General features: G+C 44.4%; 3 protein-coding genes across 4 annotated transcripts; 1 reads left to right on the forward strand and 2 right to left on the reverse strand.

Annotated features, from left to right (window-relative positions):
* Positions 1 to 1,294: 1,294 nt before the first annotated feature.
* Positions 1,295 to 5,964, reverse strand: LOC123150406 (U-box domain-containing protein 70). Its single transcript, XM_044570260.1, has 8 exons — positions 5,468 to 5,964; positions 5,083 to 5,371; positions 4,264 to 4,349; positions 3,433 to 3,656; positions 3,300 to 3,366; positions 2,601 to 2,720; positions 2,071 to 2,364; positions 1,295 to 1,893 (listed from the first exon to the last, which is right to left on the reverse strand). The coding sequence occupies exons 1-8, from the start codon at positions 5,645 to 5,647 to the stop codon at positions 1,699 to 1,701; spliced, it is 1,455 nt and encodes a 484-aa protein (XP_044426195.1). The 5' UTR covers positions 5,648 to 5,964; the 3' UTR covers positions 1,295 to 1,698.
* Positions 5,965 to 8,188: 2,224 nt separating this feature from the next.
* LOC123150405 (serine carboxypeptidase-like 7) lies at positions 8,189 to 11,406 on the forward strand. The gene is made up of 14 exons (XM_044570259.1): positions 8,189 to 8,457; positions 8,560 to 8,705; positions 8,827 to 8,903; positions 9,006 to 9,131; positions 9,220 to 9,322; positions 9,514 to 9,551; positions 9,671 to 9,772; positions 9,875 to 9,955; positions 10,047 to 10,199; positions 10,316 to 10,387; positions 10,485 to 10,603; positions 10,700 to 10,813; positions 10,940 to 10,985; positions 11,126 to 11,406. The coding sequence occupies exons 1-14, from the start codon at positions 8,243 to 8,245 to the stop codon at positions 11,207 to 11,209; spliced, it is 1,476 nt and encodes a 491-aa protein (XP_044426194.1). The 5' UTR covers positions 8,189 to 8,242; the 3' UTR covers positions 11,210 to 11,406.
* A 1,856-nt stretch (positions 11,407 to 13,262) lies between these two features.
* On the reverse strand, positions 13,263 to 17,171 carry LOC123150407 (sulfite exporter TauE/SafE family protein 3). 2 transcript variants are annotated; one of them, XM_044570263.1, is made up of 13 exons: positions 17,027 to 17,171; positions 16,708 to 16,920; positions 16,291 to 16,450; positions 15,465 to 15,665; positions 15,309 to 15,373; positions 15,175 to 15,202; positions 14,999 to 15,102; positions 14,822 to 14,908; positions 14,429 to 14,479; positions 14,113 to 14,334; positions 13,908 to 14,001; positions 13,685 to 13,825; positions 13,263 to 13,593 (listed from the first exon to the last, which is right to left on the reverse strand). In XM_044570263.1, exons 2-13 carry the CDS (start codon positions 16,894 to 16,896, stop codon positions 13,508 to 13,510), a joined length of 1,428 nt encoding a protein of 475 aa, XP_044426198.1. In that variant the 5' UTR covers positions 16,897 to 16,920; positions 17,027 to 17,171; the 3' UTR covers positions 13,263 to 13,507. The 2 variants fall into 2 exon arrangements, with proteins under 2 accessions (XP_044426198.1, XP_044426197.1); XM_044570262.1 differs by having other exon boundaries at positions 16,708 to 16,930; positions 17,027 to 17,158.
* Positions 17,172 to 17,371: the final 200 nt, after the last annotated feature.

Here is a 17,371-nt window from a genome sequence, read left to right on the forward strand (position 1 = left end):
AGAGTTAGGCGGCAAATTCGAATAGTTGCCATGAAAACCATGATCGAACAGTCTACTTTCTCAAATTGATCGACGGTGGACGCCAAGTTATCGGCGCGTCCACACCTACGCCGCGCAGCAGGCCCGGAGCCAGTTTTTTGGCGAGACGTGTGTGGCGGAATCCTTGGCAGTTGGATAGAAACGAGCCGGGCGGTTGCTGCTGCGTCGCTGAGGCCCGGCCCGGCCGGGCCGGGCCGTTTGCTCCTGTGGGGTGGGGGCCTGTGGCCGTACCGGACGACTGTGCTAAAATTCCGGACCGGACACCATCAGTGCCGCTGTCTGCACTGTGCAAGGCTTTGATCAAAGGGTCTGCCACTCACACGTCCTTTTCGCGTACTCACAAGCGCTACTCCGCTTGGGCTGGGCCCCCATGGACAATCAATGCCGGCCTGACCCCCACCGGCCCACCCCCAGTGCATCTGTCATGTCATGTACCTGAGCCCCAAGCTTGGCATACACACATTTTCCTTTTACGGAGCGCACCGCGCCGTTTTTACCCCACCCCTTGCATTTTCTACCGCGTACGCGAACGAATGGCCGTGCCATCTACTCGTTGCATTTTATACTGTACGTATGATTCACATTCATGCATTTCTTGTAGCCCCTGAAGACACAAAGCTAGGTAAACACTTGTTAGAAAAATCTACTGCCGCTCAATGAAAAAAACTCCTCATCGTCGATGGTAAGCCGATTAATTAATTGGGCTGAAGGGTGTGATGTTATGCAAGTACGGTGAATTCTTCGCTATAACCATCGCCGTCGCGTGAAATTACACTTGTATTTTCAGATATAGCAACATGTTTGGTTCGGCGGAATTAAAGATGGGAAATGGGAATTAAGGGATAAGGAGATTAATAGTTCACCGTTTGATTAAAGGAAATAGGAGTTTAAGTGGGAAGGGGAATGAGAGTTGAGGAAGTCAATTCCCACCGATTTCTTCCTAAGAGGTACCCTGTTAATTCGTGAGCAGAGTTTTATCCCACACCAATTTCCATCATATGCCAAACAAAGAAATGAAAGTAAAAATCTACTTTTCATATCTAATTCCTTTATAAACACCCTTATGCAAACTCTCATTCCCCTGCCTAAGTGTTTACCAAACAAGCTGTAAACACATAGGCTGTAGACTCGTATCGTAGCATCTGCAGCCACACACAGTGACGCAGTAAATTCAGATGGTTGCCGTGGGAACCATGTCAAGACAGTGTCCTTCATCAAAGCTAAAGAAGAAAACTGCAATTTCAGAAGACCCCCAAGCTCCAAAGCAAATGTAAAGTAAAACCACACTCCGCATAGTGAAACAAACAAACAAACAAACAAAGTGAGAAACATCTCCCAGAAAACACTCACACGCACGGGCTAAGAAACCAGCCGGCCCGGCTGCTGTTGCTGTTGGCCGTATCCGACTCTGCTAAAATCCCAGCTATGTATCTCTCGTGTGTCATGCAACTGTATACACAAATCCAGCCAACACACACACAAGCATCGCCTGAGGAAGGGCACAGGCCGTTTTCACCAACCCGTTTCGCTTTCTACTGTACACACAGATGGTCATGCTACCTGCTTGCTGCGCCTGTTAACAGACACCGTCTGATGGGAGCACAGACTCCTGCTTCTATACGGTACCAGCCAGGTGGCGGTTCATTGAACGTGGGATTATCATGCTGCCACGTTCTGCTGCTGGAGCCACTCCTGGATGGCGGAGCGGAGGGCGATGTTGGGGATGAGCTCGTCGTGCTCGAGCGGCAGGTTGGTCATCGGGGACGTGTCGCTGCCCGTGCTGAACCAGCTCCGGATGAAATCGCCTTCGTAGGTGAAGCCGTCCGCCGCAATGTGAGGGTCGTTCATCACATCCTGAAATTTTCACAACTGATGGTTAGCCAAAAGATAAGAGAGAGATTAATATGCTACACCCCAGGAGTTTCTGTAACAACACATTCACCTTTACGATCAAACTTATCAAGTATCGTTATCTAATTCGTTCATGTGCTCCTGAATAGGGAAAACTCAAATGATTCCTTCCCTACTCACCTGAGATATAGGGCAGATGAAGTACGACGGTATGTGGTTTTCATCCAGCACTGATCCCGAAGACGAAGACGAAGCTGACGTTGCGTTGCCCCTCATGGACTCGAGCGCCCTTATTGTTTCTGTGAGCTGATGCTGAAGATTCTCATTGTGCTCGGTGGCTTTCTGAAATTCCTCGCTGACCTCATCTTGCCGAACTTTAAGTTGTTGGAACTCTTGTTCTATTTTCGAAAGACATTCCTCAGCTTCTCTTCGTTGTTGGACTTGGTTTAAATATAAGTCCTCTGATGTCCTGGCCTGCAGGAATCAAAGTATCATCCATTTTATGGTACACGAGTTGACTAATGTGCCTTCATGAAACAGTAACAATGGCCCAGGAACTTTGTAAGAAGAAAGGGTGCATCCAGAGAATGTGCAACATGTGAACCCTGGAGTCTATATAAGATGACTTTTTGAAAGTAGAAAGGATTAAGATGAGAATTCTTTGGGACATCTCGGTGTTAGTTAGCCATTTCAGCATAAAGAGAAATTACCATTCGTTCAGATTCAATCCGCCTCAAGCGCTCATCAGAGGCTTCCTTCTTGAGTGCTGCAGCTTCTTCCATGAGTTTTTGGAGTTTATGACGCAAATCATTATCTGAACTAACATTCCCCTGTTAGGATCATTGAGAGAAAATAATTAGTCACTTAGGGTAATACTCCCTCTGTAACAAATATAAGGTAGAACTTAACTAGATTTTTTTTAAAGGGGGTACAGTTCTAACTATTAACTACTCCCTCTGTTCCATAATGTAGTGCATACAGACTTTTTGAAAAGTCAAACCTCAAGTTTGTGGAGAAAAACATTTACATCTATAATGCCAAACATAGATCATTAGATTCAACATAAGATGTAGCTTCATATTTTATATATTTGGTATTGTAGGTATAAACAGTATTTCTATAAACTCGTGAAAGTTTGCAAAGTTTGACTTCTCAAAAAATCTCTATGCACTACATTATATAACGGAGGGAGTAAGAGCGCAAGTTCTCATTGAGCTATCTTCATGCACCCCATACCGCCTGTTTTAAGGTTTCTAAGTGCTACTTCTTACAGTTAAATTATATGTAGGCCAAGGACTACAGTCTACATCAGTCACACTGAACCGCATATGCAATACACGCACTTCCAAGAACTAAACAGAATCAAGTAACGATGGAATACTTGTTAAGAAGAAGTAAACTAGACCAACCAATATGTCTTCCAAATCATCAGGCCCAACATCACCGCCATTAGATCTGTTAATGCATGCTGCACATCTAGGCCAACAAAACAAGTCAGTTCATGTTATTGTGTCAACAAAGCTAACAGGGTTGGAAAGCTACCTCCTTAAGCCATCAATTACAACGAGATTGTTTGGGTCACACTTCAGACCCTCTATGTATGTTGCCAGAGCACTTTCATAATACTCCATCAGGAATTGTACATTCGCTTTACGCACATAGCCCTTCAGGAAAGTGGGATCTAACTCAATACATTTTTCGGCATCTTCCAGACCTTTAGGCAGATTTCCTAGATAGATGTGGCATTGAGCTCTATTGCTGAAGACCTGGATAATCAGTTATAACAATAACATTAAAGCACAATATTACAAGAATCAGGGTGGCATGATAATGTATATCAAATATGACAGGTCAAAGATGTCATGTTTATTGAAGAACTGTTTTTATTAATCAGAGAATCTTCTATTTTCAGTGGAGATATAAATTTAACCAATAACTCCGCCTATGTCTTCTAGGCATAGCCGGTCCCAAGCCCAGGTAAAGGAGGAGGGTTGTGATAGGCTTGGCGAGCCATCGTAAAAACTAGCCAGTCCCATGGGTATGAAACCCATTTGAGCGAGAGTAGTACTAGGATGGGTGACCTCTTGGGAAGTCCTCGTGAAAGGGTTTAATATCTAAGGGTTGTGATAGGCTTGGCGAGCCAACATAAAAACTAGCCAGTCCTTTGGGTATGAAACCCATTTGGGCGAGAGTATTACTAGGATGGGTGACCTCCTGGGAAGTCCTCGTGAAAGGGTTTTATATCTAGCCTACCCCAACTTGTTTGGGACAAAAGGCTTAGTAAGTAAGTAGTAAGTATATAAATTTAACCAATGAGGTAAAGTTGCCTTCAGATGTTATATGAAGTATAATCACCGGAACCAAAATCCTTACTCTGGGATCATTTGGATTCTTTTCAATAGCTTCAGTATAGTGAGCTGTTGCTTCCTGATAATTTTTCCTCTGGAACAATTCATTACCTGCCACATGTGCACACACTCAGAAGTCAGAAGCAGTAGTTCGACATCACAATGGCATGCATGATACTAACTGGGATGAGGATATATCATGCTCGAAGAAAGAACATAGAACACTAGGAGCTATGTCCACTTCTTTCCATTCCATACAATTGAGTGTTTGGTTGAGAGACCACCTCATCCCAGGATGATTTGTCCATGATGAGATGAGCACATGAATTTGGTGTGATGGCACTGTCTCTCATTTTATAAGTAGTGTGCTTATGAGGAGTGAGTTGGTAATGGACCCAAAAATAACTCAAACCACAAAATTGATTAGATCCAGAGTTACGATAAGGAGTATCCATTCAGCATGTGTTTCTTTGCACCAGACACATCAAGTGCTCGTGTCCATTCATTTGTATTAGAGCTTTTCTGCACAGTCCTAAGCCTCAGTTCTATACAGACCGGAAGTAAACCTTGGGAGAATATATTTGTAATTTACTTTTTATTTCCTCTTGCAGATATCAAGTTAAAAGTCTGAAATTTCCAAGAATAAACACTAGTAGATCATGACTATGTTTTTGGAGAAATTTCTTGATAACAGGGGTGACAGACTCCTAAATTTATTTTCCATTTTGCTGGGAAACTGAATGTAGGCACAGCAATCACTTCACAGCTATAGTAGTACATTGCAGTGCCACAATCAATCAGCAGCGTCGTGTCAGGACTCAGGATTCAGGAAAAGCACCCAAACCTCTCTGGCGGTGGTGGTCGGCGGCCTCCTGATCCAGCCGCTCCCGCTCCTCGATCTCCTTCCTGGCGGTCTCCGCCTGGTCCAGCTTGTCGCGCGTGTCCTCGCAGTAGTGCTCGGCGAGCGACTGCTGCAGCGCCCTGACCGCCGGCGCGTAGTCGGCGGCGCAGGCCGCGAGCTTGAGCAGCGCGGCCGCCTTCCGCGACAGCGCGCGGGCCAGCAGCCTGTTGTCGGCGCGGAGCTCCCTGCCCCTCTCCACCGCCTCCTCGCAGTCCCTCACGCACTCCCTGTACTGCAACGGGTAGGAGACGCCGGGGCGCGGTGAAGGATAGATAGAGATGGGCGACGGGGGGAAAGGCGAGGGTTTGGGGCGGAGGGGGCGACGGACCTTGGACATGAGGAGGTAGGCGGCGGCGCGGTTGGTGAGGAAGGAGATGTCGCGGGGGTCGAGGGCGGCGCCGCGGGTGTAGTGGTCGACGGCCGTCTCCAGGTACTGCTTGCGGTAGGCGTCGTTGCCGGCCTCCTTCTCCCGCTGCGCCTCCGCGGCCCGCTCCTCCTCCGCCTCCATCGCCGGCGCGCTTCTCGCTTCTCTCCTGGGGGCGGCGCGGGGCGGGGCTGCGGGAGCCGGCAATGCGCTTCGGTCGCCGGCGGTTACGGAAGTGGAAGTGGGAGTGGAAAGGGGGAGACTTGACCGGGGAGGGACTGGGCGAGAAGTCGTCCGGCCAGCGCGGGCGAGCAGAGTCTCTGACTGGTCGTCGGGGCCCACCTCGCAGCGGCCGCCCGAGGCCCGACTCAGATGCTCCTGTCTCCGACGCCGCTGTCACGGTATAGTCGTGGCCGCCGGTCTTTGTTTCTGCCGGTGAGTTGCCTCTCTCGTTGCGGCACTGTGGGTGGAGGGCCCGATGTACCATTACCAAGGGGAAGGTCCGTCGCTCAAGTAAAAAATTGATAGAAATGGTGAACCATGCCCAAGGTCGATGGCGGAGCCAGGATTCGAGTATAGGGGGGCCGAGTACGTATATTGATTGAATCTTGTTGATAATTACTAGTTGCTTTTACTAAAATTGTTGATCGTTGAGGAGAGGGGAGAGGCCCCTGCTCGTCCCCCCTGGCTCCGCCCCTGCCCAAGGTTGCCCCACCAAGACCCTGGCTAGCAAAAAAATTGTTGAGCTTTTGGTACATGTTAAAAAATTGGCTAACATTAAAGGAAAAAATGAACTAGATTAGGCGAAAAGAGTGTTGGAATGCCAAAAAAAAAATTATATGTATATTTTTTGAGAGAATGGCATGCCAAAAGGTTGACAACCATCCAAACAAAGATCAACCTTCCAGTCGTGGACAAAGAATCGATACGGTACACATTGGTGGAAATCCAAACATAGCATCATGACTGGCATAGCCAAATTCAGAATCTCAATGAGAATACCACCACCGCATAGCTCCAATTCTACAACATTGGCACAACGAGGCGAAGAAGTCATACATACTCAAAGGATCAGGAGGAATTTAATGTTGAGTGGCACCTCCGTCACCTTGTTGAGAATGAGTGGTACCACTTTTTTGGACTCTATCACTTTTTTCATGTTGTTGAGAATGAGTAGTACCACTTTTTCGAACTCTATCACTTTTCATGTTGTTGAGAATGAGTAATACCACTTTTTCAGACTCGACCATTTTTTCAGACTCGCCATGGCACCTTGCTTTACCAAGATTAGGCAGCTCAGTCAAGTCAAGAGTATTATGCTCTAGAAATCAACCGGTCTGGAATACCAGCTGCTCTCCCACGTATATATGCTCCTGTGAAATCCAGGGCCGTCAAATTTAACAAATGGCAAAGTGATGGCAGGGGGTCTTCTTTCAATTGTGACTAATATAGATGTATAGAATACAAGCTCTGCTTCCGTGCAACATGGAGGAGATGAGACTTGCCCAACACTCCTTACGATAACCAGCCCCTCAAACACAATGTTTCAAGGTCTGGCGAGAGTGTATTGAACTTGAGAACCTCACCCTCATCACTTGCATTCACATCACCAAATACTTCACCTATGTGCTATGTATTTAAAATCCTCAAGCTTCGCCAAATCAGGGAGTGCATAAATATAATAATCTGAGAAATGGATTTAATTCGAGCTAGTTGACTTATCTCATCCAAGCACTAGATCGCGGAAAACGTAAATACTTTATCATGTGCCTATTTTTCAATTCAATCGGTTTAACATAATCGTCAAACTTTATTTCTCAAATTAATAACATCCATTTCGCTTACAATTTGGTGAAGAATAAAGTCGGGGACGTTGGAATCCCAGAACTCTGAAGAATTAGTACTACTAGAATGTTCTGCTAGTTAGTACAAAGTTGAGTTATCTATTTTAGAATGGAGGGAGTATCTGATTAGCTTCTCTACAACAGTAAATGAAACAATCATGTACACTCAGCTAAAATCGAGACTTGAGGACCCATGTATGCACAGGAAACGGATCCTCTAACATTGATAAGGAATGTTAGAGAAGCTAGCCTTATATTATTGCACCCAATTTCTGCTGCCAAAACCAAACCAGCATTCCGGATTGCATTCGTCTCTGATCCGCCGAGTCTACGCTGCTGACATGTCCAATAAGGCTGGTCACAATGGGCAAGAACATAGTCTAGTAACTTACACACTTCCCTAGACTATGTTACTACCTCCACAATGGGTAGGAACATCTATGTAGTGTCATGCAACAATGTATTTATTAGGTTATAGACTCATTGTTTCTTGGAGTGTGTGATGTTCCGGTAACTTAGCTAGTTACCACAAGCACCTCTCTCTTCATTAAATATGTGACACATAAGCAAAGTTGTATTGGAGTGTGTGATGTTACTCCTAAGTTCCTCCCCATTGTGACCAGCCTAATGGCCACATGGTCGGTTTTGTATATAGTGCATGCGCGCCTTGCATGCTGACAGGGACGTACATGTATCTGAGCTCGTGTCATTATTGGACCAAGAGCTGATCATAGCCATTTTTTGCATTATCGTAAGCACGCGAGGCACATGGACGGATATAATACAGTAGCTGGCATGCAGCTGTAGTTGCCTCCACGTCGCCATCCTCGAGTCGTCCCCTCGTAACATTGAGCCCGCACCGCATGGATCGATATAGGTGGAAAATGTGCCCCACATGCACGCACAGCAGATCGAGAGGAAGAAGATGATGTCCTTGAAGCATCTCCGGGCGCCTACCGCCGGGCAGCGCCGCCCCTCGCCGCTGCTGCGTCTCGTCCCCGGGCTCCTGCTTCTGCTGCTCATCTCGCGGCCGGCGCAGGCGTCGGCGTCGACGGTGGTCACCCGCCTGCCGGGATTCGATGGGCCGCTCCCCTTCCACCTCGAGACCGGGTAACCATCCCACATCATCTGAATCTAATGCATTCGCTGCTGCTTCCATCTCGGAAATGAAAGGGGAAATGGGCGCGGGATTCTCATAGCCGGAGCTGGCAGGTACGTGGGCGTGGAGGAGGAGACCGGGACGGAGCTCTTCTACTACTTGGTGGAGTCGGAGCGGAGCCCCGGCGCGGACCCCGTGCTCCTCTGGCTCACCGGCGGGCCTCGCTGCTCCGGCTTCAGCGCCTTCGCCTTCGAAGTCGGTCAGTACTCCACCCACCAACCAATAACCACAGCCGCGCCCCGGCCGCCGGTCTGGAGATAAGTTGATGATACCCATCCATGCATCGTCGTCTTACATACAACCAATGGAGTACAATTCAGGTCCTGTAAAGTTCGTGTTGGCAACGTACGACGGCGATCTGCCGCAGCTGGTATACAACCCCTTGTCATGGACCAAGGTGAGTGACATCCACGGAGATGTCTCTACTCTCTAGCCACTTCCTCATTTTCCTTCCTAACTAGTAGTAGCTTCCTGCTGTACTGACGACGACGATCATCAGATGGCAAGCATCATCTTCTTGGACTCGCCCGTCAGCTCCGGTTTCTCATACGCGCGCGACCCCAAGGGCCGCGACGACGTCGGAGACTACTCGTCCTCCCTGCAAGTCCAAAGATTTCTCAATAAGGTGACGAGAAGGGGCGTTAATCGTTGTTGCGCTGCCCTGGCAGTGATTCAGTGTACACTGACCGCTCGATGCCTGGTTATTCATGCAGTGGTTCATCGATCACCCGCAGTATCTTTCAAACCCTTTCTACATTGGAGGAGATTCGTATGCCGGAAAGGTTGTTCCACTCATTGCGCAATACGTTTCAGAAGGTGAAATTCTCTTCCTAACAGCAGTACCACTTAATGCATTGTAGGACCTCTCTAATTTTCTTTACAAGGTTTATTATTCATTATGCGGCAAGTTCTTCCAAGGAAGCTAGAAAAGCAGATGCATTTTCCATTTTGTTTCCGGGTCACCGAGGTCGCTTCTAATTTGCATTGCTTCTGCTATGCACGTCCAGGAATTGAAAAAAGGCAGCAGCCTCACATTAATCTCAAGGCAAGCTATTTCTCCAGCATTCAAACCACCCTTTGTTATATACAAATAGTGTGTGTGATCATGATGCATGATAACATCTCTCGTTCTTTTGTTGCGTTAATGCAAATATATATTTCCAGGGCTATCTGGTCGGCAACCCTATGACAGACCCAAAGTTCGATCGCAATTTCCAGGTTCAAGCTGCTCATGGCTTCGGGATAATATCTGATCAAATATACGAGGTAACAAAAAATCCATTCGCTTTGGCCAAAAGTGTGGTGACAAATTTTGTATTGTGTGTCGATCTAAAGAATTCATAGCATGTTTTATTTTCTTTCCCAAAGGCTACCATGAGGAACTGCAAAGGAGATTATGTAAACCACGTGAATCAAATGTGTGCTGAGGTGCTACAAACCGTAAAGAGTGTAAGATTCATGCATTGACCATTTTGTTATGAACTTATGGTACTACAAGTGCCAGCACCGGCTGGCTAATTCAGGCATATCCCTACTGCAGCTCATTTCTGAAATCCTAGATGCACACATCTTGTACAAAAAATGTGTCTTCTCCGCACCAAAGCCCACAAATGATGCGACGGCAAGAAAATATCTGTTAGAAGAATCTATCGAGCTAAATGAGGCGCCTGGTCGACCTGCCACCGATTGTCTTGTCAGTCTTCCATTATCCTTGAAGCGTTAGCTTGAATAAGATGTGGCAACATCATATGGTTGTGACACTATTTTCGTATCACAAACTTATAGCTGGAATTCCTTTCAAAACTGCAGACATACGGTTACTACCTGTCATACTTTTGGATGAACAACAATATGACTAGAGATGCTCTCGGGGTCAAGCAGGTAAAGCCCAATTATGTATCGCTAGAAATATCTTTCAGATTATTCATGTGGGATTAAACACTGGCAAGTCATTGACAAATAAGAATTCGCCAAATAGGGGACGGTCGATGAGTGGGTAAGATGCAAAAGAGAACTCCCCTACAAATTTGACATGCCAAGCAGCATACCATACCATCTCAACCTCACCATGAGAGGTTACCATGCACTCGTTTACAGGTGAGAGCGAGCATCAAAATAAGTTTTCTTACTCATAATTGCAGCTAATCTTCTTCCAGAACTTCTTATTGAAACCTTCTGTCTGCACGACCGCAGTGGAGACCATGATCTCCAGGTGCCTCAGCTCAGCACGCAAGCGTGGATAAGATCTTTGAACTTCCCAATAGTCAGTGACTGGAGGGCATGGCATCTCGACGGCCAAGCCGCAGGGTCAAGTCATCTGACTCCTTTTCTTCGCATTTATTCATACGGAGAACAAAAGCTTTATGAATAAGCATAGTGTAGCATATTCCTCTATCTTTTCTGATGAGAAATGCTACTTTTGTGTGTGTGCAGATTTACCATGGGATACGCAAACAATTTGACATTTGCAACAGTAAAGGTAGTCTTGTTTTCCTCATCTTCTTTTTTGCGTGGAGTCTTGTTTTCCTCTTTATACCATGTTGCCCATGGATTAGATTGGATGGTAGAACTGTTGTGTGAGATATATCTAATAGAGCTCCTGATCACTTTTTTGTGTAGGGTGGTGGCCATATTGCTCCGGAGTACAGGCCTGAAGAATGCTTTGTGATGGCCGAGCGCTGGCTGGCCAATGAGCCTCTTTGATGATTTGACCATACAATTTTTATCTCTTAGCACAAATACTTTTGCATTTTGCTTCATTCCACCTGTAAAAATGCACTGAGTAGTGATGTACATCAAATGGAGTTTTTTAACAGTCCATCCATCGCCCCTGCGCGATTAATCGCCTCTAATTGTTATCTACCTTGAAGATATATAGAGTCCTCAGGACCTCCTATTTAGCGCGGTGTGCGCTGGCGAAGGAGCCAATACACACCCTCCCTTCGCCTCGTGCGCCTTTTGGACCGGTCATGTGCAGGGCGGTTCACTTCCTGTTTTTCCTTTTTTCTTTTTTCTCTTTACTGTTCTGTTCTGATTTGGTTTTATTCTTCATTAAAGTAATTCGAGATTTCAAAAATGTTTCAGATTTCAAAAAAAATGTCAAAGAAATCATAATATATTCACGGATCCAAAAAATAATTGTGATTTTTACAAAATGTTCACATATTCAAAAAATGTTCATGATTTCAAAAAAGTTTATCAATTCAAAAAGTTTCACAATTTTGAAAAGAAAAATGTTCATGATTCTTAAACATGTTTGTATACTAAAAAATGTTCATGAATTCAAAATTGTTCATGTGTTTATAGAAAATGTTCAGCTTAAAAACTATTCATGTATTCAAAATACCAACAATTTTCATAAATTAAAAAAGTTCATCAATTAAAAAATGTTCACTGGTTCAAAAAATGATGAATTCAGAATATGTTAGCGAATTAAAAAATGTTCATGAATTAAAAAATATTCACAGGTCTATAAAAATGGTCGTGTATTCAAAAAATGTTCACAACTTATAAAAATATTCGAGATCAAATAATGTTTATTAATATGAAAAAATCTTCATGATTTCGAAAAAAATTGAGGAAATTTCATAAAATGTTTGTGAATTAAAAAATTGTCTACGATTTCAGAAAAATGTTCATGTTTTCAAAAAAGTGTTCATGAATTCCTAAAAAAATTCATGATTTTAAGAAATTTTCATGAATTTAAAAGATAATCGAAAAATGAAAAAGAAAATATGGAAAATAAAAACAAAAGAAAAAAGTGAATAAAGGAAAATGTAAAATGTAAAACAAACATGAAACAGAAAAAAGAAAATCAAAAATGAAAAAATAAAAGAAAATGAAAAATGAAAAAAGAATCAAAATAAAAAAAGTTAAATAAGAGAAAAACCATTTTAAAAAAATAAACCAGTTCAGGGAAGGTACGCGCATGGGCCGGCCCATACAGAGTACTTGCATATGGTAGGGGGTCCGCGCTAGGTCGCTATTTGGCGACCTACGCGCCAAATAGGATATACTTGATCTAGGGTCGAAGGATGGCAACAACAAAGTTGTGGGCTTGTGACGCTCTAGAGAGACGCCACCTGACGCTGACATGCTCCCTTCCATGTCAAGCCCATGGTTTTCACCCCAGGTCTGGCCTGGCGTGGTCGGCACCCCTCGGCCTCATGTTGGGATCCATAAATAGTTGAGTTTTTTCATTTATTGATGTTGTTCTCTCATGTTTTTTGCTAAACAATCCCCTTCCCCTAAAAAAGGCTTAACAATCCTCTAAAAAAAGATAAACAATCATTTAGTACTCCCTCCGTTCCAAAATAAGTGCCTTAAACTTAGTACAACTTTGTACTAAAGTTAGTACAAAGTTGAGACACTTATTTTGGTATGGAGGGAGTAGTAAATTGGAAAAGTTACAAAGGGTGTTTAACTTCATGAAATTTTAGACATTAGCAATCACAATAAACGTAAATGCTACAACAACTTACTGAAAATGATGTTTCGCCTGAGAAATCATTCCCTTCAGCATAGAAAACAGAAGTTATGTTGATGCTTGTACGATTGCTTGCTCGATAATATTCTGCAAGACGCAAAGGCTTTGTACATGCGTTTCCCCCCTCTCTTGTATGTATTTATCGCTAAATTGCTTTGTTGATTTCCAAAAAAGGAGGTTTGGACTGCACTAAAGAATGGTTGCTCTACAGTCTACACAAGCGGAAATTGAGTGATTTCATTATAAAAAAAAGAGAGCAATGCAGAGCAGGGAGAAGGGGGGCAGGATTAAACTCTAAATTCGAACAGTTTACTTGTAACAATTCACAATTTACAGTTTAGCTCTTACAATTTGCAATTTACATGGACTTTGGAATACTCCAAGCATTGTTCACCTTGTTAAACCACCCGATGGAATCCTGAGCTCCAAGCCTTTGGTCACCTTGACATTTCCAAAGTCCACTGATACTGCACAATACATCACGCTGTTCGTGTACGCCCACAGGCTACGGATTTCTACGCCTCGTATTTGCAGATGTTCTCGAATCCCATGTACTCATGCCGCGCGATCTTGTGGATCGTGTTGGAGATGCCGACTCCGCCTGCGCAAAAATTTCAGGGCCTGATGTTCGGTTTGAAACCATGTGATGGTTGCACACTTGCACTGAGAGTGAGGGGAGGGAAACCTGGTACCTAGAGAGAGCGCGCTGATGAAGATCATGAAGGACAATATGAAGACGATGATCGACGCCCGTCCTAGCAGATCAATTAGCTTCCTCACAACCCTCTGGCCGACGATTGCAGCGAAAAATGCCAGGATGGTCAAGTAGACAGCTGCACAGGTTTCATTTCAGAGAATAAGTAACAAGTGCTAGATAATCATGGGAGGATATATGAGAGAAAATAGAGGCGGTACCATATGGCACGGGGAACCGGTTCAGGAGGTAGTACTCCATGACGGACATGGAAGATGAGAACATCATCGCGAAGGTGGCGGTGGCACTTGCGACCTGGGGACGTTCAACAGAATGCAAACATTTCGAAAACATGTGATAAATAGATAGTAGAAACCATGATGGAAACATAAAGTTCTTAACATGAGCAAACAAAGATATAATTACTTGCGGAGGGACGCCGAGCTCCAGGAAGAGAGGCCCCATGATGGAGCCCCCACCGACGCCAAGCAGACCGGCGACGACACCAGCGGTGACGCCCAAGAAGCAGTATACCAATAGCTGGTGAGCTCTCAGGCTGTTCTGCTCATTCCTCTTTGATGATATCACCCTCCTCCCCTGCACCAAACCTACTGCCTCGTACATGGCCACCCCAACAGACACTGGGATCTGCACACATATCCAACATGTAGATGAACTACGGATCCATTTTGTATGCGCTATAGTTGAATACCGAGGTGAAGAAAATCGGTACAGTCAGTACCTGGAGTAAGTTCAGAACCCAGTACCAGATGGAGCAAGTTGCCATGTAGTTCTGCAAACATGAAGAATTAACATAAGCCAGATGTCACTGTCGATATTACTATTTCTCCTGATGTAATTTCATATACAACATCTTTTTTTTTGTAATAACATGAGTTGCATGTAGTAGTTTTCCATTTAGAATATCTTTCTGTGCAACCTGAACTACATTACTGAATACAATTATGGATACCATAGGGAACAGGGAAACTGAACACACAAGTGCACAGCTTGGTATTGTAAAAGGGAACAATTGATATTTAATAAAGCAGCTGATCATTGAAAACTTAAAGTACTTGATAATTTTACTGGAATTCATATTATTATAGTTTCAAATTGTAGTTGAGTTTCACACCTTAGTGACCTGAAGCGCAAGGAATGCTACCCAAACGAAGGCAAGAAGGCCAACCTCCTTCCAGTAAACATTCTTCCAAATGGATACCTGCAGTATCAGACCAGCTCTAGTCTTATGAGTCCTTAAGATGATTGTTTCCAAGGCCAGGGAATTAATGTTCATCAGTTTTTATTTCACCGCTTCGTCTGATGGGGTTTCATTTTGATCATGATCTGACAAAATTTCAGACTGAGATGCGGCGTCAAGTCCTTCAGACAGCGGCATGTACTCCTGTTGTTCACCTGCAGATAGCTGTGGCATTAGATCCCGCAGAAAACGTAAGCAATTTTCCGCGCTTTTTATTGCTCACTTACTTGTTTGCTCTGATTGTTTTGCGGTCTCCTGAACGAATAACCAAATGAAAGGGATTATCAGTTTATCACTTATCAGCATCCCTGATGTGGTGTAAAAATGAAAATAGACGTATCCAGAAAAACAAGAACATTACCGTTATGATTATCGTCTCTTTCTTCCATGTTTCGACAGCCTTCAGAAAAGCTTTAGTTGAAGTAACTGGAATTTAATTCGGAAATCATTCTGAAGTCAGCCACTATCAAAGTTTAGGATTAACGGTTGATGCAGTTTCAGGGCAATGTCCGAGCACCTATGAAGAGAATGATTAAGAGGACTGTGACAAGCCAGTCAGGGAATATCACATTGCAGATAACCCCAATGCTGACCCCTAGCATCAGCATGGGCTGTATGAGCAGGGCTAGATCATAGTCTATCACTGGCATGTCCAAAGTTGGGTGCTTCAGCTTGAGGTTACAGTACACGGTTGACACAGCAGCCCCCATGATCATACCTGTGACAGAAACAATCATGAACCGAACAATTTTCCAAAGATGCATTCTGTCGTGAGGATTTTTTTTTGCCTTGTGCATTATGGTAAATATTAAGAGAAAATTTATGTTCAACCAATGGAATAGATTTGAGATGTACCTTGCACTTCAAATTATAGGACATTCTTTCAAAAAATGCCTTTTGGCATTTTTAAAAAAATGTTTCTACTTGTAGTGTTGAATATGCAACTAAGCCTTTTTATTACAAGCTAGTACTCCCTCTGTAAAGAAATATAAGAGCGTTTAGATCACTACTTTAGTGATATAAATGCTCTAATATTTCTTTACGGAGGGAGTAGTTTATAGTGACATGATTTGCAGAATAAGTGTTGGGCCATTTATGTGTGTGGATTTTTTTTTGAAACAGAATGTGTGTTAGTTTTTGGCCTAAGTGGCACATGTATGCATGTATAAATATATGTATAGCGAACGAGGAGAAATGAATGACTCCAGATATTTCCACCATATTCCTCAGTAAGACATGTAGGGCCTCATTGCAAATAATACAGTCTGAAGCTAAATCATGAAGAAGAATACATGGATAAATAATAAGAAAAATAATAGCATGAAGATGAACTGAATCCTCACATTTTGACATCGCCGCAGACGACTTGGGATCAAAGCCAATGATCAGGGTCAGCATCGGCACGAAGATCCCGCCGCCACCTACACCGCCGATGCTGCCGAACGCTGCTCCGAAGAATCCAATGAACGACCCCAACACAATTTTCCATCCCAGTTTCATGGGCTACACAGGAAGGTACAGATAAGAAACACCAAATTAGCAGTCATCTCAGTTAACAGCGACTCATGGATAAAAATGAAGAAGTGCAGAGTGGGTCAGAATCATCAAAGGAGTCAGCTCAAGTTTAACTAGTCTACATGTAAATTACCTGAAGACTGGATTTAAACAGCTTAATTTGTTGATATGTGTTTCTGCACAAGCTCTAGGACTAGGATAAGTACAGCTCGAAATCAACACAGAAGAAAAGCTTCAGTTATTACCGGCCACACGTGGTGGTAGGCGGTTCCGTCACTCTGCCACAGGGAGCTGGCCAGCTTGCGCAGGTCGTAGCTCGCTTCCTCCGGCGGCGCCACGGCGCCGGCGAACAAGAGCCCCCTGTCGGCGGCGACGGCGGCGGCTACAGTGCAGGCCACGCCTAGCACCGCGACGACGTGCCATTTCATCCCCATTTCTCGCCCCCCTCCCCTGCAAATCTGCAAAATTCTTTGGGCGCACAGTCAGCGTGTGCTGTTTTTGACCGCGAAAAAAGTAGAGAGATCACGGCGAAATTTAGTGATCTTCTCAGAAATCTTTGCGTACCTGTGCAGGAGCAGGGTCAATGAGCGATTTTTTAAGGAGATTTGAGGGCGAGCGAGCTGCAAGAGCCGCCGAGCGGAAGTAGGAGAAGGCGGGTGGAGATTTATTAACGACTTCCTGTGGCGACAGAGCGGCCCAACGACCATAGTAGAATGAGATCGTCCGACAAGGCCGATGCGAATTAATTGAACAGTACGGTTGACAACCATTGATTTGACCCACCTATCAATCATACAAAATGGGACTTGTGTCACTAGTAATTGTGTTTGTACGAATGCACGTTAATCATTCTTATTTTTTTAGAGTACGCAATCGCAATCGTGTACCTTAATTTTATAAAAGGCAGAA

The sequence above is a fragment of the Triticum aestivum genome, chromosome 7A (assembly GCF_018294505.1).
Source record: "Triticum aestivum cultivar Chinese Spring chromosome 7A, IWGSC CS RefSeq v2.1, whole genome shotgun sequence".
Taxonomy (NCBI): Eukaryota; Viridiplantae; Streptophyta; class Magnoliopsida; order Poales; family Poaceae; genus Triticum; species Triticum aestivum.

Bases quoted from the DNA above. Each gene is read 5' to 3' on its own strand.
- LOC123150406 (XM_044570260.1), bottom strand. From the start codon at position 5,647: ATGGAGGCGGAGGAGGAGCGGGCCGCGGAGGCGCAGCGGGAGAAGGAG. The intron at 2,721-3,299 runs GTTGGTCTAGTT...TGATCCTAACAG, and splicing joins ATGATTTGGAAGACATATTG to GGGAATGTTAGTTCAGATAA. The intron at 2,365-2,600 runs GTAATTTCTCTT...TGATTCCTGCAG, and splicing joins GGATTGAATCTGAACGAATG to GCCAGGACATCAGAGGACTT.
- LOC123150407 (XM_044570263.1), bottom strand. From the start codon at position 16,896: ATGGGGATGAAATGGCACGTCGTCGCGGTGCTAGGCGTGGCCTGCACT. The intron at 14,909-14,998 runs GTGAAATAAAAA...CTGATACTGCAG, and splicing joins AAACCCCATCAGACGAAGCG to GTATCCATTTGGAAGAATGT. The intron at 13,826-13,907 runs GTACCGCCTCTA...AAACCTGTGCAG, and splicing joins CCGGTTCCCCGTGCCATATG to CTGTCTACTTGACCATCCTG.
- LOC123150405 (XM_044570259.1), top strand. From the start codon at position 8,243: ATGCACGCACAGCAGATCGAGAGGAAGAAGATGATGTCCTTGAAGCAT. The intron at 8,458-8,559 runs GTAACCATCCCA...CGGAGCTGGCAG, and splicing joins CCCTTCCACCTCGAGACCGG to GTACGTGGGCGTGGAGGAGG. The intron at 8,706-8,826 runs GTCAGTACTCCA...AGTACAATTCAG, and splicing joins CGCCTTCGCCTTCGAAGTCG to GTCCTGTAAAGTTCGTGTTG.